Source organism: Ylistrum balloti, unplaced genomic scaffold (genome assembly GCF_031769215.1).
Source record: "Ylistrum balloti isolate Yb309-2 unplaced genomic scaffold, AGI_CSIRO_Ybal_v1 Utg369662, whole genome shotgun sequence".
Taxonomy (NCBI): Eukaryota; Metazoa; Mollusca; class Bivalvia; order Pectinida; family Pectinidae; genus Ylistrum; species Ylistrum balloti.
Genome location: NW_026781912.1, coordinates 1,018,686 through 1,046,049, shown reverse-complemented (window position 1 = coordinate 1,046,049; position 27,364 = coordinate 1,018,686). Strand labels below are relative to the sequence as shown.

Genomic DNA, 27,364 nt, shown 5'->3' with positions numbered 1-27,364 from the left:
TATTGTCAATTGTTTTTTAAATAACTATTTATGTTTAAAAATGAATTTATTATGAGTGGGAATTAAGAAAAGTTAAAATCTGCAGACAGAAGTTCAATTTTATCTCTGATTTACAGGCAGAATGTAATTTTATTTTTCACTCTTTACCATAGATTTGTCATTTTCATTTAAGACGTCATGGGTATACCTTTTACAAAGCTAGTGATACTAAAACGTTCTAAACTTCTCCTAGAATTCTCTTGGGGTCATTTTGTCCCACAGACCTATAAAATACTGTGTCATCCAACAAAATGTCTTATCTATCAAAGTGGAGATAGATGAAACAGTTTTATAAATGAAGATCTCATTTAGAGTGATCATGGTCATTCATGTTGACATCAAATATAATCCTAACATCATTTATTGGTTCAGTAACTACTGTTAAAAAGATTTTCAAGGTAAACAAGGATACATACATAAGAACATTGCAGTAATATGTTTTCAACGATAATATTTGTTTATGATAGGTTCATAGGGACCATGAATAGTAAGCATGAACATTAAGATTGATTTATATGAAACAAAAGCTCTAGCTATCTTCAGTAACTGCTGAACTATCATAACTTAAATGGGTTGCATCATTTTGAAAGTAAATATGATTGCTAATATTCTTTTACTGATTTTTCAGAACCTAATGTGGTGTTTTGTGTCTGTCTTGAAAATACTAACAATTAAAAAGATGGATATATAGCAGGAGGTTGCCTTAGTGTTTAGAGGACAATTTCTGTTTCACAATACGTCCAGTTATTATGGAAAATAGAAATGTATACATGAGTAATTAAACTGTTTTCCCATTTCAGGCCTTTATGTTTGAGTCATCCTTCAGTTTTACCGTGACAAAGTGGGGCAATAAGACCAAAGTGGACAATACATATTACAAGTGCTGGCAGTCACTCCAAAAACACTTCACACCACCCAAGGCTGACATAAGTGGTGGGTTTGATTCGGGGGTGTAATAGATACAGAAACCAGTGATTTATAAATATCTTGTTTAACATCTCATTCTTTCTGTTGTTCCGTCTTAATCCTAATTTGTTCTGTATATCATTTAATAGTTGGGCAGGAAATACAACAGTATTGGTTCTTTAAGACTAAGTCAAAGTTACGTATTGAAGATGACATTGAATTTGTTAGGTCAGTTATATGATTGATGTTTCTTAAGGATTGTTTATCTAGGTCAAGTAAAGTAGTTGTCAGATACATTAATATACAGCTTTGTTTTCTGTAGAAATTTTCACCAGATCAGAGTTATAACAGTATGTAGTGCTAGAATTCTTATAAGTTTTGAAAAAGTCAAGCATTTTCATGTAGAAGTACAATGATGTTGAAAAGTAAGTATTATATCTATGTTTAATGAACATACTTTCTGTCCATTTAATTTACTTTGAATATTTTTTCATCAGTTTGCATTAAACAACTCTTTTAATTTGGCTTTTTGTTATTGCGCTGTTGCTTTTATTGTTTTGTTTAACGTGTTCATTTTCATTTCATTGCAGATGGACCCAGCAAAGCTAAAAAGGCAAAAAATTGATAAATCTGGTTGTCTTGCTTTATTTTCAAAAACCTCTGAGTATAACAGCTTTATACAACCTCTGAGTATAACAGCTTTATACAACCTCTGAGTATAACAGCTGTATACAACCTATGCAGTTTTCTTGTCATTTAACTGATTATACAGTTAAGTGGCTTGCTTTACCTTATAATTCATATTCAGAGTCTATAGATATCATAATCAGTATGTGTCCCGTGATAAGTACAAGAGGCCAGAAGATAGTCTGTGACTCAAAATAGGACGGTGGGCTTATTACCGGATAATGATGTAGCATTGAATGCTGCCTTTCCAGTTTGATTCAAAGTTCAATATATTTAATTCTGGGGTTGTCTGTGACATGATTTTCAGATTTTGTTATCCCTAGTTAAAATTTCAAGTGTTGTTATGAATAGATACCCTAACCATGTCAGTGAAGGAGGTTATCACATATCAAAGTTATTTCATTTCAAACTCAATGAATAATCATAGCTTAACAAATTACTTTGACCTTTTGGTAGAGTTGAAAATCAAATAAAATATCAGATATTAACTGTGTTTATTTTACAACAATTGCAAAACAAGTTATTTCAACTTATACTAATCACTCTTGTTAGCCCGGATGTAAGCACACGAGGGGTCTTATTGTGGGAGGAAACTGGGGTACCGGGGAAAAACCATGTGGTCGGGCAGGTGACCCTTACTTTTTCACGTATGTTCTGGGAATTGAAACCCTAGATGGCAAGGTGAAAGGCGAGTGCGTTACCACTGCGCCACATGACCACCCTGGTTGTGTTAAAGTACAGTCCATCACCTCAGAGGTTCCTCATGACAAGATTCCATGAAAAACATAGTTCATTATTAAGATGACAAAACTTTTTTTTTCACATGGTTTCACATAGAATCAGCTGTTACAGTATTTGATGATAATTAGAGAATATATTGATGAAAAATGCGTTAGCATTCACCAAAATAAGGGGAACAAAATTCCTAACTTCTAGTCAGCAAACCAACGCAGTGATATGACTGACACGAATGGCAGCTATTGGCATCTCGCTGAAGTTTTAGTGGAGGTGATTGAAATTAACAGACACAGGCTTATTGCTGGATAAATATAGTATATGTGTTGATATGCCCATCCATCATAATTGATGCAAATGTTATAAAAAGGCATATTCTGGGTGACTCCAGGCATCACTGTTTTTGATTCCTTGTTACTTCATCTTCCAGTTAAGTTTTCCAGATCTAGAAGTGTATTTTGTAGAGAAAAAGTGTCACACTTAGTAACTGAATCACCAATCCCTTTATATATATAAATGTACATAGTTTGATCTTTTATCCATCTTCAAGGCATTCTTGTTTTACTTTGATTTGGAACATACACATTATTAAAAGTTTTGTCAAATAGGAGAACATAAAAGGATTTTTAAAGATGGGAAAGTAATCAGTCCTGTATCTCTTCATTAATTGCTTTTTTCAGTATCGATATATTGATAATTGAGTTGCAAGGATTATCCAAGAACTCTTTGTTTTGCAATTTGTCTCGAATGAATAGTTGTATGTGATGGTTCCACAGGAGTATAAAATAGATTTGCCAATAATCCAGTATGCCTTCAATATTTATTTTCTATTCAACACCAGTTGGAAAAGTGTTTAATGAAGGTGTTTCATGCAATATTCCTCGGTTGAATCTGAGCTGAAGAATGCAATATCTTCAGAAGATGTGATAAGGTTATATTGTCAAAAGGCAGTGGACAATCATTTCGGAAACCAAGCTGGTCATTCTGGTACCCTTGGATTTTTCTGTTGTTATCAATCTTTTGCCCCCAGTATAGGAATCTGAAAATAGTGTTCTCAATATTTACCCTATAATAATCCCAACACATTTTTTGACTGAAAGTAGGTGATATTTGTAGAATTTTTCCCTGATCACAAATAGACATGGATTTAATACAATTAACTTCTTATCGATGAATACATATATATAGGAGAATATGGTTTTTTTAATCCTGTCACTTAGTGTTATCAATAAAACATATGGATCTCACAGAAGGAGTAAACAAGATATTAACATCATTCCTTAATGGTAGGTTATCTTTATTGGATGTCAGAAACTGCGATATTTGTCTTACTGACATTTATAAAATATTTGAATGATTTAAGTATTAAACCTACTGTATTGATTTTGTAATGGAGCTACATTACATCTTATCCTAAGCAAGCCAGTGGTGTTAATACATTGTTTTAATGGATTGTGATATTGTTTCTGTAGTCCGGGTATATACAATGTCAGACATTAATCTATACATCTATGATTTGTTTACATATGTAGTCTGTGTAGCATATCTGATCAGAGGTATTATTGCATGGTACTAGTATGTAGTGAAGTATTATTGTGTATGTTTTTATTGATATCCAAGACATTGGACAATTTTAATTGTGATTTGTGAAATCACCCAATGTACATATCAAATCAGTCATAAAATTGGAAATCCATACAACCAATGAAAACATATTTTATTTAGCAATGTAACAAAGGGATGGGGAGCAATTTACCACCAATTCAAAATTCCTTCTTGCAATAAACTTATATTGTTGAAGTTTCACAAGTTTTGTTCAAGTGTGTTAAGAACAAAAATTGTAATTCATGCCAAGATATTTGAGGCTTGATGTACAAACTGTCATTTGTGACATCGTTTTATATTGTTATACATTATACACCATGTTGAATACATCTTTTATATATTTAGCCAGAAATGTAATTTCGAATGGTCATATCTAGATACTTTCCTCTATTTTTTTCACGGTGTTGTTTCCTCTTGCTTTGGAGGAACAGCCAAATTTGTTGTTCCTTTGTTTATCATTGTCCTCACAATTTTCTCAATGCAGAGACAACGAATTACAGCACGCTTTTGTACTCTGTTCCTTAGGCACATCAGAGAAAATCATTTCCTTATCTAGATTGCAAACTTCCACAACTTTCTTTTTATTTTCTTTGTGTTAACATTATAATGAGGTGAAGTGTAACATTTGCCAGACTCTTGTCTTGTCACAATATTAAAAATAATGTTGTATTAGTCGGTGTATTTTTTTATACATATCGTTGTACATGTTTGAATCTCTATTCACAAAATGTTTACTTCATTGTCTCAATCTCTTTTTTGTACAGGAGGCAGTTGGTGCCGTAATTATGACTTTGTTATTTCAGTTGTATGACATGTATGTCATAATTACCATTTAGTAATCTCAGAAGTAGTTTATAGTTCAGTATGATGAAATCAAAACTTTGTTATCTCATAATTACCATTTATGTCACGATAACAGCTATGTCATAATTATGATACTGTTGTATAACAATTACAGCTTGGTTATCTCATTATTGATTATGGCTTAGTATGTTATATTAACAAATTAGTAAGTTGTAATTACGATATAATTATGTCCTAATTAAGTCTTAACATAGACCTTTCCTATTATGATAATATAATTATTTCATGACTTAGTCATAAATCCGACACAGCTTACATTGAATCACAGCTAACTTATAGTAACCATGTTTTGTGTTCTATACTTTTTACTTGACTTTACCCATGCCTTCATATTCTTTCTAAAAATTCTTGAAATCTTTATTCTCTCACAATTTTTTTTTTTTTTTTTTGTACCTGAATGGTGTAAATTTCAAGTTGTTCATTTGGCAAAACCTATAGCACATCTTTCGGTCTTCTGAATTCATTGAATAGTTTTAGGGAACTTTGTTAAAACATTCAGCTTTTTGGTGAATAACACAAGGAAGTATCATGAAAAAGGAAAATCATTCCTGAAAGGAATTAAAATATTGTATAATCAACTTATCATCAACTGAATAATTATCTGTACCTGGTGTTGTAACTTCCGTGCATGAATGAATATGAATTGTAATTCAAATATCTGCATTACACAGAAACTGTATTATCCATAAATAGTACACAAGTATTGTACTTTTTGAAATGTCATTCATACCACTTTTGAATGTGCAATGAAGCTTAACAAAGATTTTATTGTGTTGATGAAGTACTCGTAGATTGTAGCTATAAATCATTGGAATAAGGACGTTTGAATAAACAGTGCTTTCAGACATGTTCGTTTTATTATTATTTCTAGCCGATTTGGTCTAAAAATCAATCCTCAAAGTTTGAAATACATGTAATGGTGGTAGTAGTTTGACCTGAAATCAAATTCGTGTACAGAGTTCAAAATGAAAAGTTTGATGTGTTAACATGTAATAGTGGTAGTAGTTTGACCTGAAATCAAATTCGTGTACAGAGTTCAAAATGAAAAGTTTGATGTGTTAACATGTAATAGTGGTAGTAGTTTGATTCGTGTACAGAGTTCAAAATGAAAAGTTTGAGAATAGAATGCTATAGGTTGTTTTCTTGATATAATTTTATTTTGGTACTTGACCTCCTTGTGTTGTACCCACTTACAAAGTTTAAACAAAGGGCGTGATATGATCTATAAATTGTTTAATATAAAGATCAAATGTGGTAACAATGTCTCCTTTTAAATTTGTGGCCAACTTCCCCTCATAATAGTGGATTGTGGTTCAACAATATTAGCTCACAAGCATAGGGTAGAATTAAACGAGTTAAGTGTTTGATTTTTTTTCCCTTCTTTTCTCTTCTCTGTTTTTGCTCTTAATGATAAGAAATTTGAACATTAATTCTATGCAGAAATAACAATAATAATCTTCAACTGCCAGATCCAAGATGGTCAGCTGGAAGCCATTTTTTTCCTGATAAGTATCAAAAGTAAACACACACAACTAAGGATAAAAGGAAATTTGAGAGAGATCCATTGAGTACTTCTCAAGAAATAGTGATAATCTTTAGTAGGCACAATCCAAGATGGCCACCTATCGGACATCATGTTCTTCTGATCAGTCCCAAAATCAAACAGGCACAACTAGGAACCAAGGGGAACCTATGTATGAAATTTGAGATAGATCTATTTAGTACTTCTCAAGAAATAGGGATAACAATTGTTGTTTATGAACGGATGGATGGACATAGGGCGATTTGAATAGCCTACCATCTGATGATGGGCTAAGAAAGGACAATACAGATAAATTTGTTTTTATGAAAAATACCTTTAATATCACTAGCCATGTTCATTGTAAACACTACAAATACATTTTTTCCATACTTTTCAAACTTTCCACTGGTAGTTTTACAGAAGTTAGAGTATCAGGAGAAATCGGACATGTACGTACACGAATTAAATTGCATCCTTCAATCTATATAGACTATATAGGACCAGATCAGTTTACACCAGTCCAGCTTGGTAAATGTTGGAATCCTTCAGCAAACTATGATGGTCCTTTTAACAGTCTAATTTCATTTAAACCATGAACATGTTGTTTCATTCAACTTCCATACTGTAAGATTTCTTCAACACTATTTCATAACTTGTACCCTCATGATATCTATATACAATAGCATATATTATGCAATGATATGTCAAGGAGACAATAACTTCACTGCTGTCTGCTGACATCAAAGTTCATCTCTGCTCTTTACCTGCACTTAAAATCTCACTTGACCTGCAATTAAAATTTAAACTGAATCTGTCAATTTGAGTCAACATAATACTGTTGGATTCTTTCACTTGAGGTTTGGAAATATTGCCCTCCACACTTTGGCACATACACACCAGTTTATTTTGATTAAAACGTATCAAGGGAGACAATCACTGTAGTGTCTTCTTTCTTGACCTGTAATAAAACTTAACTGCTCCCATCGACATCTGTTCTGTCTGATTCTTTCACTAAAGATTTGGAGAATGGTGCCCTCCACACTCTCATATAAACTGTACATGTGGATGGGGATTTATCAATGGAGACAATCCTGATCCTTTTCATTTTATTATCGTCTACAATGACATCTAGTGCATCTCCACTTTTCACCTGCAATTAAATACTTTGCATTACAAAAAATGGCAATGGAAAATGAAGGTGTCTTTACATTGTTAACAAAAGAGATTATCTTAAAGCCTGTATCTGTAGAATGGACAGTTGTGGCATTAATTCAAAAATAACATTTTTTGAAAAATGTATTGTAATGTATACAAGGCTATTTATAATTTTTACTTCAAATTAAGGTAAAAATGCAAAAAATTTAAATTGTGAAAAATAACAAAACACAAAGGTTTGAATCTAATGAGAATAATAGGTTTATTTCTTTACAATATTTCTGATAACTCCGCAAAAGGACAACCATCTGAACTCGGAGCTAACTATAACTCCCTCACATGTTTAGGTTCTTTTAACTCGTAACAACAAGGAAGTAACATCCATGAATTATCCTTTAATATTTGATTTTATAGTCTCATTAGAATACTTTTTTTAAATCTTTGAAACATATTCAAGCAATTACTCGAGTTTCTGAGAAACTTCCTTTCGGATCTAGCCCCTGGTTACTGACTTGTACCATTCTTTACTAAGAAACTGTTGTGAAGCCGTAACGTGTTAAAAAGATGCTAAATTGAAACCTTGGATTATCTCTTAATATTTGAAGAGAGAGTGCCGATTAGCCTCATCTCTATGTTATTACACTAAGACTAAGTTATAACCTCATGTTTGAACTTCTAGCACAACCATACATATATTTGTATGGTTCAAATATCAGGGTTTGCATTTCCACCCCTAAAGGATTTTTTTTTTCTACTTGAGGTGTCAGATTTTGTTTTCCTATTAGGCCTTCCAACTCTGTCCTCTAGACCCTCCCCATCCCTCACAGGTATGGGGTGACAAACTTGGTGTTTGTAGTATACTATAGACTGCCTTTGGCCAGCATTTATCTCAGACCCAAAGCTGGTAAAAACATCAAAACCTGTTTAAAAGTTGATGAAATTGTAAACTTCAATACAAAATCAATATATTGACCTACTGTAACATTTTTGGATACTACTGGAAATTACAGAATAGTGTTGGTTTAACTTCACACCATATAGGTAGATACAAAACAGTTCAATATGTAGGTGTTCAAGGTGTCTGAATACAGTCATTTGTCTTTTGTTTATACAAGTTTGACTTTGTAGTGTGAGTGACATTAAAATGTGTAATGGTAATAGAGCGAGATTTTGAGGTTACTCATTAAAGTTATTTATACAAAACTCCATAAACTTTATCTCTCTGAGTCATTGTGTTCATTTGCCATACTTCAAATACTGTAGACAGAATTTATTGACAAAACCAAATTTTAATAAAGTTACAAAAATCAAAATTTTGAACAAATGGCATAATCAATTCATATATAGCCTTCTGGATAAGTGATATCCGTAAATTAAGGTGTGCAGGTGTGTTCCTGTCACTTCTATAAGTGAGGTAACTTACATGTGTACTTTTGGACTTTAAAGGAAGACCGTTCAGCTTACATTTCTGTTCCGCTAATTCATTTACAAACTGCCTGCAAAGAAATAATTAGTAATGTCCATACAGAATCAAGCATCTAAACATATGTCACTTATTCAGAAACTTATTTTTTTTTAAGAAAAGGATTTCTAAAATTAGTAACAATGATCTTGACCTTGACCATACAACCCTGAAACTTGAATCTGTCAAAGATGTTATGGTCCTTCAGAAGTGTGTGGAGATAAATGAGAATTTCTCAAGGAATGAAAACACTAGGGCATTGAAAAGGATTTACTTATAGTAGTAACACTGACTTTGACCTTGACATACAATTCTGACTATCCAACTTGTGAAAGATATTATGTTTCTTACTAAATGTGTGCTGTTTGATGAAAATTCCTCAAGAAATAAAGCTGCTGGAGTGCAGACTGTCTAAAAATAGCAATGGTGACTTTGACCAGACCCTTGATCCCCGAATTTCAACTCCAACAAGATGTAATGGTCCTTTTTATAAGTGTGAGAAAGCTCAACATCACCGGAAGTACAGGTGACTTACTTGCTTGACATAATAAAGCCAAATCTACACAGTGAGTCGTATCTGGGTTGCGCTATATTCCGCTTCAACATCTTACAATTTGCTGGCAAATTTGTATCACCACGGAAGCTGGTATCAGGAAATGCCTTCAAAATAAAATCATGTTTTTTTTTTATATATTCACATTTATCACATAATCTGCCTGTTGTTCAGTGAAATAACCCATGCTATATTTTTGCATATATGTCACCAGCGTAATATAGCCCGAAGCGTTCACAATGTCATAATATAGACAATGAAAGTAGGAAATCTAAATGGCTGTCTCTGCTTGGATTAGTATTCCACATTTTTACGATAAACCTGTCAAAATGTATCTATGTGTGTTTTTGATAAAACACATCTTAATTTTTTTTATATTTTATATTTTTTTTCATTTAATTTTTTCACAATAACTTTGCAAAAATGAAAACTTCATTGACATCACCCAGAGACGTATACATGTGTTATATATGTCTCTGCTTTACCCAAGCACACTGATTTAATATTCTTTATGTATCCATGGTGATGAGTCCAAATTCTTTCGACATTCTATTTTATATATCCGTCTGTAGACAATGAACAGCTGAGCAATATATATTTTTTAAAAAGTTGATAGGGTATTAGAATAATTCTGACAACAAATGTACAGATGAAATAAGATAAGGTTGGAGATGTATTTGACTTGCCAACATCAGCAGAAAATATGCGTTGTTCCATTCCTCACGCTAAACTATAATATGACGTCACAAAAATAAGAGACGTATATATCACGTGATATGTACGTCTCTGTAAAAATCAATTACACCCGTGGAAAAAATGCTTTTAAATTCAATTTTACTGAAATGTAATATTTACGAAAGTTTTACTATTATCCTTGCCTTTTTTCCTGACTTTACATTTACATCGTTATCCAAGTCATCTGCATCGCTCCATTCTCCGTCACTATCGTCATCACTTTCGCTTTGACCGGCGACTAAATCGTCTTTCTTCTTTCCCTTTACTGACTTATGTCTCTTTTGCACAAATGTCGTGTGAGCATGTCTAGGTCTTAAGAGTTCTGTAAAAGTACCAGCGTAAAGAACGTTTATTTGCCTTAGAAGAGTAATCTTGGACCCGCACACTTCGTTTCCTCGTTTTTCAGTACTCTGACCCTGTGGTGACGCGTGCACATCGTTGATGAAATTATGGTGAACGTTGCTTCGCGATGGAAAGGTTGATACATATTCGAAACCACATCTGAAAGTTGTATTAACTTGCCGTCGACACAGAGAACGAAATATATACATCACGTTTGTCACATCGACATATAATAGTAGGAGTACTAAAAGCGGTTAGGGTGAAAATGGGCACGCCATAGCTTACCTGGCCCGGTCCAAAAAAACCTATCAGGAATATAAGAAACATTTCATCCCAAGAACAACAAATCTAATAAATATGACATGATATACGAAAACTAATTTTGATACTTTAAACCTAGGATATTTATTTCATTTTCTGTTTTTCACCGCGAAAAGTTCATATTTTTCACATATAAACAAGGTTTGATTTCAGTATGTTTTGGCTGAGAGGAAAACATCTATCTCGCTTCTAACGTGTTGATTAGTACACCAATAAATACATTAATTTAGCATGTTTACGTTTGCTACTACAGACCAGAGACGTATATATCACATATACGTCTCTGTACAGACATTGTCGCTTTTACTGACTTCATTCCCGACTTTAGTGCTCACCTCTATTTATCATCGCGCGCCGGATATAAACAAAATTGGCGCTGTTTTGTCAATCTGTAGATACACTTTTGACATTGTCGCAGACTACTTCAACATACCGACATTGTGATGTCAGACAGCCGTTCAGAATCAAATGATACACTAGAAGAGTCCGCAATACACGAAAAGAACGATGACTTGGAACGGGTCGTATTTCAGTGCAGTCAGTGCAATTCGATCGTCGGGGATTCGTCGGCGTGGACAGGTTCCAATGAAATACTACGTACAATCAGCCTAAAATGTAAGTTTTCATCTGAACAAGAAATCACAATTACACGGGATCAATCAAAATGTTGAGGAAAAACGTGTTGATTGTGATATTTAAACATGGATTTCCAATTATATTTTCGCATAATTATTTAAGTAATCTTCCAGTGAAATTGGGAAGTAATACTCCCAAGTTAGAAAGATAATTACTCAAACGCCTTATTTGCAAAATATCATAAAATGTAAAATCATGTTTTTATTTCACCTGTCGCATAGGGCTAAAATGCCTTTGCGCATCGTCCATCGTCAGTTGGTTTCCCTCTACCAACCTTTACTAATTGTACTTAGAATATCGGCAGGCATATTCGACAAATTGTCAAGTCTGACTTTACATGTATGTATATAGGACCAACGTAAACAAAGAGATGAAGTCCCATCTTGTTTCTAATTTGCAGATAAATGATAACCAATCGAGTAAGTTAATGAAATGATTTTTTTAGAAATATTGTCATGACATCGGTCCCGTACCTCAATGTGTTTCGGAACAGCGATTTTGTCAGGCTCTATCACGTGAACTATTGACCTAGCTTTGATAGGTAACCTCTCACTCGTATGATTTTGGTTGCTGTAACACTTAACAGATGACCACTAATGTGACCAAGAATAATACACTGTAGGTCACGCATCGTTGCAATTGTTTGCTGCAAAAGACCAAACATACACAAAAGCAATTTGATGATTTCCAGATTTAAATTAATCAATCAGTTGTAGGCAGACAGGTGGAAAAAAAACTTCATCTGAATAGATCTTGGTATGAAAACGGTCAGTTTAGAAAAATAGCTCATTTGAGGTTAAAAAAAACCTGTTGGGACATTTCTCAATCTTTTATGTAGGGTTTTCTCTGTTCCAAGGTGTGCCCATTCAATTTTTAATCTGATCAGGGGGAAAAAATGTTGTAGGTACCAAGTTAATCATTCAATTTTAACTGGAGAAGACAAAACAGCTGACCTTAAACCAACTTTAGCTTTGACAGTTGAAGTTTGTTATTGCTATTGCTAGGTAAACTCTTGTTGGGTTTATTCTTATATTTCATATGTAGGATTCTTATCATATATCTGATTGAGAGGGAAAAGTAGAGAAAATAAACATCATTCACCAGTGGGCACCATGATCACTCTGGGATCTCAAAGGCTTCTTTTTATAAAACATATTTTTAACCCTCTGTCATCAGAAGGTGTGCTGTTCACATCACCCTATTTGTGGTTTATTAAAAAATAATCCTTGATATCACTGGATCTTTCTCATTTCATTTGCCGCGACCTAATTGTGCCAGTTCAATTTTGGGGCTAATCAGGGATGAAAAATGACTGATAAAGTGAGCATCTCAGATTTGGACTATGAAAATTAGATATTGATATTTCATGAAAAGTACTTGATGTATTTTTTTTCAAATTTGATCCCTATAGCTAGTAGTGTCTGTTTAATTGTGGGACAGATTAGGAAAACAAAATGACTGATTAGTGTTTATCATTGATTTGGGTTGTGACAGTGTGTTATTTTCATTTCTTGACATACTTGATGGATCTTTCAAAGACTTCATGCAGAGGTTTCCCTTACCATGAGTTTTGCTCTTCTGATTTTGAGATTGATCAGAAAGACAAAATGGCTGACAGACGACTATTTCATAAGTAGTTAACCTTTATTATCCCCATTTTCCACATGGGAATTTTCAAGTATCATTTATTTAAGAACAAAAACACAAGGAAAAAGAAGAAAAAAAAGGAAAAGGATTCAACTTTTAAAAAACGATGGTGAGCACCAAGATCCCTTTGGAATCTTTTGTACCCTTAAGCCAAATGAAACTGATTCAGGCTCATATTTATTTCTCAGCATTTCAGGTGAATGTTAGAAATAGAAAGTCAAGAACACATTATCAATTATATTTCAACTGATTAGTTTCAAATAAAATTCCAAAATGGATTTGGAGAAATCAATAGCAAATTTGATTTTTGTGTCCTGACCAGTGATGATCACAAAAAAACAAACACTTGTTGTCATCTTTCGATTTTTTATTGCCATCATGATTTGTCTGTTGTTGGCGTCGTTAACTTTTCACATATTCGACTTCTTCTCAAGAACCAGTGGATGGCTTTTGACCATACTTGGCACAAAGCATCCCCATGGGAAGCCGCTTCAAGTTTGTGAAGAAAAAGGGCGTGGCCCCAATAGGGGCCCCAGGAGGGGGGAAAGGGGAAACTTGATACGAATGCTCTACACAAGGTCCTGGCAAGTGTTTTAACTTTTTAGGGTGATTCAAAATCCAAGATGGCCACCCTGGCCTTTGTTTGGCTAAGACATTTTTGGACTTCCTCTCAAGAATCACTGGGTGGATCATGTTCAAACTTGGTTCAGATGTTTTACACACGGTCCTGCACAAGTGTTGTTACATTTTTGCAACATTTTAAAATCCCCAGATCATTGACATATATTCCTCAGGTGACCATTACGGCCCCTTGGGTCTCTTGTTAATTCTTGTCGGAGATTTGAACCAAATTTTTTTACCCTGATCATGATACCCGTTAGTTATTTACATTATTGTGACTCTAATAGAAATCTAACATGGCTGCAGTGATATATTGGTTTTTTTTAGATGTTAGCAAGAAAGTGGAAGTAAAAGACAGGTTGATCACTTCAAAAATAGGCACAGATTTGGGAAGGTATTTCATCTAACTATGATTTTAAGCAGAGGTGTATAAATCACATATGTATGTGATATATCGGTGGAGGTTCTGTTTTCTGAAAACTAGTTACCCAAGATTTCTTCTTTATAATAAATAAAGTAACAAACTTGATAAATAATGTCATATCACTATCACACAACATGCAGATTTTATAGTTTCAAGAACTTTGAATGATTCGAGAAAACTGGACTTTGAATTGTTTCTCATAAAGTGCTATTATGGATATATATAGAATATGGTTTTAATCAAAATAAGGGATTATAGTATAAGGACACATTATGTATACATGAACTATATCCAGTGAAACAATGAAGAAAAATTATTTGTTTGTAGTACATATAATACACTGCAGTGTGAAGTGTGTAAGGGAGATTTGGGACGCCTGTACAGAACTACCCCTGGAAATCTGGATCATATGCGAGACGTCTACACGCTGTATGTGGAAAAAATCTCCAGGTAATATAAATGGAAAGATACTACCTTAAATCTCATGATGAATCACCTCGTCATTTGTGACTGGTGCTGGAAACGAGTGATGAGCAAGGTCTTCCCATCACAAGAATGTGACTAAAATTGAGATCCATATATGGTAACCACACTAACGTAATAGGACCATCCATTTCTATTTCATTTCATGTAAATAGATGATAAATGCTATATCATTATCCAGTGATAAACCCACCTCATGCCTTGACTTTGAGGTGAGTGTAATGTGTTGGTCCCTAACTGCAGGATAAATACAGTTGTAAATTTGTAAAAGGTGTCAATAAAAAAAAGTCTCATTATTATGTATCTTATTACACACATCTATCTGATGTTTATCTTCTTTTGAAACAATTGAATATTTTCCAAAAAATCAGTGAAATATTAGGGAGTAAGGTATGCTTGTTAGCCCACCATCTATTCAAATAGATGGCGGGTTATTCAAATCGCCCTGCGTCTGTGGTCCGTTGTCCGTCTGTCCGTAAACAATTCTTGTTACCGCTATTTCTTGGAAAGTACTGGATGGATCTTTCTCAAATTTCATATGCAGGTTCCCCTTGGTCCCTAGTTGTGCATTGTACCTTTTTTGGACTGATTCGAATTCAAGATGGCCGACAGGCAGCCATCTTGGATTTTGGAAGTAAAAGTTTGTTACTGCTATTTCTTGGAAAGTACTGGATGGATCTTTCTCAAATTTCATATGCAGTTTCCCCTTGGTCCCTAGTTGTGCATTGTACCTTTTTTGGACTGATTCGAATTCAAGATGGCCGACAGGTGGCCATCTTGGATTTTGAATGTAAAAGTTTGTTACTGCTATTTCTTGGAAAGTACTGGATGGATCTTTCTCAAATTTCATATGCAGGTTCCCTTTGGTTCCAAGTTGTGCATTATACCTTTTTGGACTGATCCGAAATCAAGATGGCTGACAGGCCTTGTTACTGCTATATCTGAGGAAGTACTGGATGGATCCTTCTGATATTTCATAGATATTGGTTTCCCTTGGTCCCTAGTTGTGCATTTTACCTTTTTTGGACTGATTTGAAATCAAGGTGGCCCACAGGCAGCCATCTTGGATGTCGACAGTAATACAGCACAAGCATATTGTCCATTATCCACCTGTAACTGACTGCTATCTAATAATACTTTGGGATCTTTTTCAAATGATATTTGCTAATAGGTGCTTAATAAAAATATCTTGTGCCATCATTGAGTACATTCAATGAAAACCAGTTCATGAACATTTACAACACTTGTAACACACAAAAAAAATAAACAAATCATCAAGAACTGAAAACAGATCCTCAAATGGTGGGCGCCAAGATCCCTCTGGGATCTCTTGTTTTTATGTATCTATTCCACCTCCCTACTTTGTACTTTTGTCCAGTAATTACCTCACCTCCTGAATTTGATTCTGGCCATGTGTTCATTTGCTTATTGTAAGGTAAATAAAAAAAATACATTACTTTCTATTAATTTTTCAGCTACACTTTTGGAAGTTGTAACCAGGAAGATGATGTGAACATCAATGACCTTGTCACCTTAACCAATGTCAAAGAGCTTTTAAAAGAACTCAAAAAGGTATCAAAATCAAGCTTAGACAATAAAGTGAAAGTATAAGGAGGGTTAAATATAGAAGTGAAACTAAAAGTATATCTGTTATGTGTTTTAGGGAATTTAAAACTGGGTGAAAATGAACAGTGGTTTACAAGGGCGAAAACAACCATTTGAAAATGTTAACCTGAGTGCCTGATAAAACAACATACTGACAGCAGTAAGTTCAGACCCAAAGAACAGACTCAAATTTCTATAGAGTAAATGAGAGGAAACAGAATTATGATAGCTAAAGACTATGCTGTAGCCTATGGCAAGTCATACACTGGTTTCTCATTATTTTGTTTTAACTGTTGGTGGTTACTTTACAGCAGCTGTTCGGCTGTTGGTTGATAATACCCTTTTTGATGAGACAAGGGTACATCATCTTGTCATTAATTTCGTCTTTTTTTTCTTTTTGTGGGTTTTTTTATAGGTACATGTATTATAGTGTTTTAAATTTCATGATTTGCTGTTTTCTGCAAAGTGGGTAATTCACTTCGTAACTACTCGAGTTTTTGTGTCGCCAGCAAAGGTAGCAGACACTTAGGGATCACTTTGTCCGTCATCACACGGCGGCGGCGGCGGCATCCATACGAAAGTTTTCTGGACTTTTTTCGCTTATGCTTTGAGCTATCACAATGAAATTTAGTATATGGCTTCTTGTTGGAACGGTACAGATTAAGTTCGATTCCTGGCTGTCTGTAATCCTTCTTGGCAGAGTTATGCCTCTTTGAACTTAGAAAATTCTCTGGAAATATTGTTTTCCGGACTTTTTTGGGTCATCCTTTGAGTTATTGAAATGAAATTTGGTATTTGGCTTCTTGTTGGAAGGGTACAGATTAAGTTCCATTCCTGGCTGTCTGTAACCCTTCTTGGCAGAGTTACGCCTCTTTGAACTTAGAAAATTTTCTGGACTTTCTTTGGTTATGCATTGAGTTATAGAAATGAAATTTGGTATACGGCTTCTCGTTGGAAGGGTACAGATTAATTTGACATCCAGTTCGATTTCTGGGTGACCGTGACACTTTATGCAGGTGACGCATACAGTTCTGTGGAACTCTTTGTTTAGCATAATAATGCATTCAGCTCTCAATTAATGGTTACTTAAAATTGAGATTTTATGTATTGAGAACTCATTGATTTAGGAAAATGTAATTAACTATAGATTAAATAATGTTTACGTGATTATTTCTATAAAAAAAAACTATTTAAGAAATACCAGAATTTGGTATGTAATAAGTGGTATATTGATAAATACAGACCGATTTAATCATCACCAAAGGTTGTTTATGCAAATGATCACTCAACTCAACTTTTTTGTTAGAATGTTCTCAAAAATTGTGGTAATTTCTGACCGTTGTAATTTACCATGGAGTTAGTGTACATTGGATTGTTATTGTGTAAGGTAACTAAGAACTATACATATGACCGTTATCACAAACCTTCATTCCTCGGTATAGTATGGTCATTTTATTTGACTGCTCTCCAAATTGAAGTCATGTGATCCCTGACAGTACCTAAAGGAGAGTGAGACTTTCTATTAGACCAAAGGGGAGATAATTTGTAAACATAGCTATTGTTGCATATAGGTGTCAGTTGTGGTTTAGACCCAAGAAATAGAATGGTGAATGAATCAAGACCCAAGTGACTGCAATAAATGAATGGACATGTTTTCATGTATCTACATTTGGCATCACAAAAAAATTGTGAGTAATTTTTCAGTATAGGGTCATTTTAATAATAATATCCCGTCTCTGGTTCTTCTGTCATCATCTTAGCTAGCTTTATATGTTATGGTTCCTTCCTGGTTTCATAGGAAAATAACTGAATGTTTTATATATTCTAATGGTGTGTTAATTTTTTGCCAGTTTTTAGTTGTACAAACATAATCTACTATAAAATGGAATTCCATCTCAACATATATAGGGGTCAGTCAACAACAACAACAAAATGTTCTTATCTGGAGATAAATAACCTGTGTGAGTGATCCAGACCTACAGGTTTGAATGAGATTTTACTTGCATTGCTGCAAAAATATAATTCTGCAGTTTTTTACGTACCCAATGTTTCGGATAAATCTTTTGCAGCTTCAAACTGTTATTGTGAGTTTGGATCACAGAGTGGAGATTTTGGAATCAAGTGCGCATATTTCAGAGGTAGAAAATCACCCTCTGATAGCCAACAGACTAGATGCAGAAATTATCAGAGAAAAAAGACCAGGGAGTGATATAATGAGAGGAAATAGGATGGATACAGACATGACACAGTCCAAAAGAATGGAGAAAGAAATTCAACGAGGAAAGAGAATGGAAAAGGAATTGGTGAGAGGTAGCAGAATGGACAAAGAAAGTGTCCGAGGTAGCAGAATGGATACAGAAACAGCCAGATATGATAATGAAGGGATGGCGCCAGAGCCTTTACACTCAGATAGACGAAGTGATAAGGTTTACAGAAAAAATGGGCCACAACCAAGTGGGTTTAGGAATTCCTTAAACAGTGTCAGCCCACCTAGCTCTCCTAACAAAGGTACTTACAAAAGAAAAAGAATTGCTTAGGGGACATGTTTGTTTTGAACAATCCTGGTGGTGCTTGAATAAACTATAGGTTCGGTTACCATGGTGATTAAAATTATGTTTTATTTCAGAGATTACCATGGAAACTTCAAGGTATGAAACGCTGTATATAACTGTTATTGGTTGTATTATCTTATCTTTCCTCTTCAAAAAAGAGGGCAAGCTAATGTTGTCACCCTGGTGTGGGTGTTCGATTTTATACAAAGGTTTTAGTGCAAATATTGAAAAATATTAGTGTATCGCTATAACTGTACCAGGATACTAATATTTTGTAACAGGGTCTCTTTGTGTTGAACAATCCTTTCCTAGAATTGGTTTAAAGTGTTTATTTGGAACAATTTCAGTTTTTTAACAGTTTCTGACAGTTGAAAGACATCGGTACACCACTTTCTAATTGTACTGAGTACTGATATTTGTGGCTATATGTCCTTTCCAGTATCAAACAAAGCAAAATTGTTGGGAGTTGGAGTTGTAGAAACCTGCTTTTAGACATGCTTTTTACTTGCACTTCTTAAGAGAAACTATTTTTGAAAACAATATGGTCAGGTAGCTTGGCAACCAAATTTGATTTATAATGTACACATAGAAATCTTTTTTTAAGAAAATGTCAAACTATATCTTTCATGACTTAAAAGAGAAAATGATGACATAATATTTTCTTCTTCTAAGGTCATAAACGAGAGGAAATTATATTTATTTAAATGAATAATTCTGGAGACAAAGCTTAAGCAGTTAGATTTTCTACATGTATTTAGGAAGTGGCTTGCTTATAACATATCACATTCTATAATTATAAGTAATTAGCTGCTAACCCAATCTGATGTTGTTAACAACCTAGGCCCAAGATTTACAGTAAGTTTTCTATGTTTACAGTATTAAATGACTAGAATTTGACGACATTAATAAATGATAATTGGTCACAATCTATCATATGTCTTCAGTTCTTGAACCATTTCCATCATTAGGTAGGACATATGGAGGTTCATTAACAAAAATTATCAAGACTTGTGCTTTATTTGAATTTCTTAATTTGTTGCTTGTTCAAATAGAACAGACTTTTTCTTGAAGTATGTGCCCGAAAAAAGCTTTTTTTATGTGCTCTGTATGTATTTGTATACACGAGTACTACACTTATTTTTCTATTTTGAGCAGTTTCAAAAAGATACCCTGGCCTGTGCTGAACATGACAATACTTGTACTCTATGAATATTTGAAAACAAGAGTATACAGAAAATATACAATCTTCAGACAGATTGTATAGTTTGTATGTAATTAACAACTGTTTCCAAAAATAGTATGCCTCTTAGATAATTGTTAAAGGAAACAAGTATTGTGTTTATATAATCTGTTAATTCTTGTTGATAAAAGACTAAAAAACAAATTCATGCCTTCAGAACTTCATTATGCTGCAAGATTTTAGATACAGATGTACATGGACATTTGTTCTGTTAATTCTACCAAAATGTTATCTGTAGCCTACGTGTATCTACATGTCTGTATTTTGATTTCCATGAATTACATGTCTCCCCTGACACAATATGGTCTATGGTACATAGTTCTCTGGTGGATAGGTCAGGACGGAGTCAGGACAGGATTCAGTGACCCTGAAAACATCATTTTGGGTCAACTTGACCACAAGACACTGACAAAGAGCTTTAAGTTGACCAGTGCTGTCCATCCATTCACAGCGACCTGAAGAAAAGGTTAAGAAGTTTTAAAGTTTTTACAAAGGAGATAGGTGGAAGGGTTACTTCTCAAATTCCAACAGTTGAATAAGATCCATCAGTCTACCAACACCCTTTATGAAATTTTGAAGAATCCTCCCATGGTCAAAGATGAACTAAAATTGTGAATTAAATAGTCCACATCCCCCAGACGCCCTGGAGGTGCGGCCAAAATGGGTTAAATGCATTAAAATTTCGAAATTCTCCTATCAAAAATGTGAACTTTATAACCCAAGGGTCTCGCGTTTCCTCTTGGAAAGGGAGTAATGTTTATCATTGTGACAGAGCCAATGGCTTGCTGTGTTATTGAGATTTATGATTAATCTTTTTCTTCTGTTTTCTGTTTATTTACAGCACAATAATTATATATATACATTATATTGATCCAGATCTAGTTCTTGCGTTACAAGACTAGTCTCACCAGGCAAGACACTATCATACTGACGTTTGTGTGTTCCCCACTTCTGTTGACACCTTTTAATTCTCAAATAGCACACTCCCTGTCATACATTAAACTTTCACACTTAATAGACATCTGATGGTAAAAAAACCTGAATGCCCAGATAACCTCTCTTGGCATTCTCTTCACACATCTGGTCAGAAATGACACAACAAGGGGCTTGCAGGCAAAAATGGGTCAATTGATTGAAATTTTCAAAATCTTCTTCTCATGGCCCAGATATAATCAAAAACTCTTCATTGATGGAAGTATCCATGTCTGTGTGCCTGTTTTAGAGTCTTTGTCAAATAATTTTTCAACAGATTGAAAGATCTCTGGTGAATTTGATATTGGTCAAAATATGAGAATATTTGTCACAGGACTTTTAAATCCATGAAACAGATGATTTCTTTGATTCTGTCAAATAACTTTTAATTTCAACTGTCAGAAATACCTTTCAGTTGAATGTCCTAGCCTTCACCAATTACTTTTGCTTTGGGCATCATGTTTCTCAAACATATCGTGTTTAAAACTGAATACAAGTATTTTGGTATGATAAAACAAACTGAATTGAAAATTGATTTAAAAGACACAATTTACTGATGCCACCAAAAATTCAGATCAAGGTGAAAATCTGTTAACTAGTAAATCTTGCCTAAAGAGAAGCCAAGTTGGTTCCAGAAGCGAATGTCACAAGGTCAAAGGTCAATAGGACTGGCATTATCAATTTCCACCTTAAGCCCAAGAAGAGTTCAAATTCTTACAAGACAATGATAAAGCATGGGGTTAAAACTGAATAGCAGTAAATATGTGTGGGCTTATTACTGTAAACACGGGCTTATCGCTGGACAAACACCATACACTGCTGATGTTTCTAATGGTGGTGGACTGTCTCATCTTTGATTATCAGTACTCTATGTAATGTTTTCAATTTACCTGCTGGTCTGTTGATACATAGTACACATTACCGGAGTACTGACTTCTAAAGAATTTCATGTAAGTAAAGAGAAAATGGTTAAGATTTCATTGAAATACTTCGATTGCAAGTGAAATAGTAAAATGACTGTCATTTCTGAACTCAAGTTCATGTTACAAAATAGAAATCAGTATTTTTATTTCTGATAATGAGATAAACTCACAGAATACATCACCAGGACCAAAGATGTGTTCCGAGGGCATCTGTGGATCAGTAACCAGCTCAGTTTCGCCAATTAGGATCATGACAAATAGGTGTTCATCTGGAAATAAAATTCTTTCTGTTTTTAAAAGTTACCAGAAGAAATTTCAGTTTTTCCTACTGATGACTTACTACAGTATTACAGGACACATTTATTTCATATCATACTAAAGATGTGTTAAGGATATCTGGCTCGATTAAAATTTACTGATCATAAACTTTCTCCAGGAAAGGATTCTTACAGTTGATTAATCAGTCAAATCTTTGTCTATGTCAGAATTGTTTAACTGTTGTTAGTGGGGAAACACCTAATATTTAAGTTTGTAAAGGTTTTAAAATAGATATATGGGTATTCGGATACAAAAATACAAAGATACAAGGTTAATGAGGGGAGGTAATCCATGATTATATCACTTCCTCGCTTTGATGTATATATAACATGTATCAGTTTAGATGAGTTTACTTGATAATAACTAACCATATTCCTCCTTTGTACATACAGTTGTACCAGGATAAAACTCCTGTGGTTGGCAATGTAGACACAAGTCATACAAACACCTGTCTGTACACTGACCAAACACTTTGTTCTGCTTCAGTGACTGGAAGATCACCTGAAGATTGTAACATTCTTTGTGTCATTCAGTGTAATTTAGGTACACAAGAATTTATATTCTTTAAAAAAAAGCAACATTCTAAGGGAAAAGTACACAAGCAAGAATAAGCAGAATAGAGAAAACTTATGATAAATATCAATCTAGTCTGGTTCTTTTATCTTTCCAGTGATGTGTATAAAGATTTGAAGTAACCATTAATACATGCCATTCCTAGCAGATGGTCAGTTTACCTCAAACTGTAGATTGGTTGGGTACTTTGAGTATATTGTAGCCCCCTTATTCACTTTTGCCTTCCATTTTGTTTGTATGGAACTCCAGGCTGTGCCAGCTTCTTGTGGATGCTTGAGAATTCAGATATACTGATGAGAGGCATACTGTTAATTGTACACAGACCTAACAATATTGGTTCTAGTAATCACATAGTACATATATCCTTTTTGTTGTTTAGAATAGTTTTGATATGTTGACCATATCCATAAAAAAGGAAAAGAAAATGCCTTCCTAGCAGCTCAAACAGACAGGTGTAGAATCTCATCCTAAACCTTCTTTTCGTGCTTTTAGGACATTCAACTTTTTAAAATCCAATTAGAAACACATGGTCTCATCTTACAGGCTGGGTGATTTCTAACAAAAAACAGAATCATAAATATAATTTCCATAGGTCTCTGTGATAATTTCTGTTTCAAAATTTTAGGTAATATAAAATGAATTGTAATGGATCCACCTCGCCTTTTTGAGCGTATATTGCCTGTTTGAGGTTTGCAAGAAGGCAAAACAAGGAGTAACAAATTCAACCTGTTCTTCGTTTAAGGTAAAATATAACAAAGACACAGTCTATCTTGAGAAGATACCGGAGTTAGATCCTACCTGAGCTATAATGTTCTGTATCCACTCTGTCCGGATCGGGACTACCTTACAACAGGTAGTAGTGATGACTGTTACTTGGTTGTCCAGTCCACAAAAAACACCTAGTGAAAGGTATACAATAGATCATTTATAACGTAGGACTTTTAATCACTCCAGGTGACATAAAGGTAACAAATACCCAGATCATGGTCACACAAATGTTTGTTTTTCATTTCATATTAAAAATTGAAATGAGTACAAAGACAAAAGAGGATGTTTTATCAGTAAAAATTCAGATGATGCAACCTCTTGTTACAACAAAATGATGGGGATGGCAGTCTTTGAAATTATTTAATAGGGGCAAAAAAGGATATGTGATTGCTTGGTGTGTTGACCTCATTGAGACATGGATAGTGTTCAGCTTGGATCCTAAAAAACTGACGTGTCTTATATGCAAAATAATATATCATATCTGTTTGGGTCTAGAAACATCTTCCAGACCAAAGGAAAACAGGAGACTGAACTACAAATCAGAAAATGGATAGACTTACAAATTCATAACATCTAAACCTCAATCAAAAACTCTTTTGTGTATGATGTCAACATAATTTTTATCACATGAAACATAAGAAACCAGAGACAAGAGATAAAAATCAAACCAAAATTAGAGATATCAAATACATTTTACACTTTATTTATATAAACCAGACCAAAGGCATAAAACAATGTTTCGTTTGTTCTCATCTGTTATTCAAAGAATTTAAAACAAAACATACATAAATACCTTCCTCTCCAATGGTGAAAGGGGACACGTTAGCATCTACTTTCACTAGCGTTGCACAATCTTGATCACTTAAAACCACCCTACAGGCAAGGTCAAAAGGTCAACCACCATAACATGAAATTGAAACGTTTGCAGAAATATCACAAGGTCAACACATTGCTACTGTTATTTGACAGAAATTAAAGTTACCATCATTGAAGAAAAATCATGAATGATTGGAATTTTCTGTCCTTCCCTGCACATCCCCAGTTGTGCTGTTTAAATGCACCTCATGATGAGGACATAAAATATATCCCCTAATTTACGACGAGGTACCTCATTGATGACATTTAAGCTTTTATAACGTCAGTACCTCTCACCAACAGTGATATAAATTATCTCCCCTGAAGATCATGTTATATGACACGTGTAATGCAGTTTTCCGTACGTAATGGTAATGCCTTACCTCCCTTTGATTATGACATTGATGGAGACTGGTGGGTCCCCGTGCATGGCAACCACGGAGCCTGGTGAGTAAAGGACTACAAGGGCCGGTTTTATCTCCAGAACGAGGCTCTTCAGTGCCAAATCAGACCAGTCTGCAAAAACTGGAACCTATGAAAATTATTGCTTTTTCTTTGTATACACATATGTAATTTTTCTTCTAAATGGATATATGAAATACATGTATTTGTTTTTTCAGTTAAAATGGCTTCAAAAAGTAACTAGATACATAGATTATGACGACATGTCTACATTGCAAAATAACCTTATTGTATATTGTAAAATCATGACGTCATATTTTATGATGACATTATATTTATATGGGGCCCAGAAGATTTACTGAATAAAATTAAGTGAATGAGAAAAATGAAATTTCATTGAACTGTAATTTGTAATAGGGAATGCATGTCAGTATTTGGTTTCGAAACTATCCCTTCAGCAGAACATGGAAAGGCAAATTTCCAGCTCTTCATTTTTCAAGCATTGGTCATCTCATACAACAAACAGCAGGTTACTTTCTCTGTCCGTGGTATACAGAATATGGACCATCTCTCCGTTATTGTTATTTACCCTGATTTTAAAATATTGGTAACAACCTTGCTCAGATATGTGAATACCATCCTCCGTATAGCTCTTTCATGGTCCATTGTTGCACCGACTGGAATATATCGCTTTGTCACAAACCAGTCTATCATTTCCATCTTGACCTTGACTTTGCCAAGTAGTTTCTGATTGACCTTGCTTTTTAACAGAAGAAGATGACACTTCCCCTTTGTTCGGACTGTGGCTGTGCACGGCACATCATAAAGTACAGACACTTCCCCAAAGTAGTCTCCCTTGAATAATTCTGCAATTATCTCCCCTTCTGAGGTAATGACCTCAACATGTCCCTCAAAAATAATGAATAATCCGTTTGTCTTCCGACCTGTGCTATGGAAATAAAACAAATTAGTTTCTCAAAACTCATTCAACACTGGTAAAAAAAACCCAGCTACTCAATTGTGTGGAAATAACCCATATTGTTGACAAACATACCAAGATTTGTATTGATACTTTTGAAAATCATATACAATTTTGAAAACCATCAAAAACAGTTTGAATGATTAGTCAGAGAAATTACAGAGGAATAGATTATTGTATATAAACTAATTATTCTTTCATTAAACTGATAGTTATGAATTCGTTTTTATCTGAGTTTTGTCCAAAGAAATTCCTTTGCTGAAATTTATGTAAATCTTTAAAAAGGATAATGATAAAATCACAATGAGTCAGTTTATAGTATTACAATTGACCTTGGCAAACGACATCTTGATGAGCTTCGTATTCTCTGACCACTACTTGACTGGCTAGTCTTTCTAACAATTGATCCGTCAGTACTGGTTTGGCTAGTGGAAAGGAAGACAGACAGTGTTGAATCTTCTGGAAAACCCAAACATTTGTAATGAGACAGATTTACTGGTGTGGATTTTGTTAACAATGAATGTGTTAATACTGTTTACAGTACAAGTCAAAAACCTTTGCTTGAATTCCCTTTAGTCTAGTAATAAATTGAATATTGTATCAAACTAAACAAAATCTAATATGTACTATTCATGGATGGAAGACAATCAATTTTGCATTTATCACGTAGGCTATTTTCACTTTGGTTTGGTGGTTGTGTTAACCGTGAACAGTCAGGGACACTTTGAGGCGTAATCTCAATGTAATAGTCTTGCTGGTGGCCAGATCACTGGACGTTCAATTTGATTAAAACATATCTTGATCTTGGCACCCGTTGAGTAAACTTATCTACGTCAGTGGAGTAAAATTTACGAACCGGAAGCCAAAGTCAAGAAATGTTTTAATCAAATTGTCTGCCGTCTAAGTGCATTAGAAACATAAACCGCCTCAGGTAGGGATCAAGCCACACCTGCATCTTTATTTGCGGTTGTGAAGTCCGATGCTCTTAACAGTACTGACTGTGCTACCATGGACCCATCAGTGCCGGTTGGCATTTTAATGACTGCATGCAGAGACATATATCACATGTGATATATACGTCTCTGCTGCATGCAACCTAACGTTACCTCAACCAGTAACGGCGTGTGTTCTTGTGAATAAGTTTTGAAGGGTGTAACAGTAGTCGATTTTTCATCTCTCCCAGAAATATTTCTGTCTTGTCTGTTCTCTTCATCGTCTTCGTCGCTTTCACTCTCAGCTATTCGAAGTCTACTTTCTTTGTTCCCCATTGTCATAAAGCGTTTCATTGATCGAGTTTTTAATATATCAATGTTGAATAAACGCTTAAGTTTTATGAGCGGAAAGTTATAAAATTATTCTTTTTGCCAAGAAAACGTTCCGTATGCTTCATAAGGGGCAAAGTTAGCCCAGTAGAAATGTGTAAGCCAGGGCGAGGGGTCT

At 34.3% G+C, this 27,364-nt stretch overlaps 4 protein-coding genes across 5 annotated transcripts in view; 2 read left to right on the top strand and 2 right to left on the bottom strand.

The window, feature by feature from the left end:
* LOC132558868 (homogentisate 1,2-dioxygenase-like) overlaps positions 1-5,681 on the top strand; it is a 30,191-nt gene extending 24,510 nt beyond the window's left edge. The window contains exons 15-16 of the mRNA XM_060223490.1: positions 840-972; positions 1,536-5,681. Of these exons, the coding sequence (XP_060079473.1) occupies positions 840-972; positions 1,536-1,570 (168 nt within the window). The 3' untranslated portion in view covers positions 1,571-5,681. The remainder of the gene's footprint in view (positions 1-839; positions 973-1,535) is intronic.
* Positions 5,682-6,698: 1,017 nt separating this feature from the next.
* LOC132559444 (uncharacterized) lies at positions 6,699-10,817 on the bottom strand. 2 transcript variants are annotated; one of them, XM_060224066.1, is made up of 4 exons: positions 10,407-10,817; positions 9,511-9,635; positions 8,937-9,009; positions 6,699-7,508 (listed from the first exon to the last, which is right to left on the bottom strand). In XM_060224066.1, exons 1-4 carry the CDS (start codon positions 10,812-10,814, stop codon positions 7,329-7,331), a joined length of 786 nt encoding a protein of 261 aa, XP_060080049.1. In that variant the 5' UTR covers positions 10,815-10,817; the 3' UTR covers positions 6,699-7,328. The 2 variants fall into 2 exon arrangements, with proteins under 2 accessions (XP_060080049.1, XP_060080056.1); XM_060224073.1 differs by having other exon boundaries at positions 10,431-10,817.
* A 534-nt stretch (positions 10,818-11,351) lies between these two features.
* On the top strand, positions 11,352-18,879 carry LOC132559509 (protein Mis18-alpha-like). The gene is made up of 5 exons (XM_060224139.1): positions 11,352-11,541; positions 14,158-14,224; positions 14,582-14,704; positions 16,213-16,309; positions 18,412-18,879. The coding sequence occupies exons 1-5, from the start codon at positions 11,370-11,372 to the stop codon at positions 18,877-18,879; spliced, it is 927 nt and encodes a 308-aa protein (XP_060080122.1). The 5' UTR covers positions 11,352-11,369.
* A 1,561-nt stretch (positions 18,880-20,440) lies between these two features.
* Positions 20,441-27,192, bottom strand: LOC132559285 (cGMP-dependent protein kinase-like). The gene is made up of 10 exons (XM_060223902.1): positions 27,031-27,192; positions 26,250-26,383; positions 25,582-25,894; positions 24,927-25,075; positions 24,482-24,561; positions 23,719-23,819; positions 23,082-23,192; positions 22,716-22,848; positions 22,200-22,298; positions 20,441-20,589 (listed from the first exon to the last, which is right to left on the bottom strand). The coding sequence occupies exons 1-10, from the start codon at positions 27,190-27,192 to the stop codon at positions 20,441-20,443; spliced, it is 1,431 nt and encodes a 476-aa protein (XP_060079885.1).
* Positions 27,193-27,364: the final 172 nt, after the last annotated feature.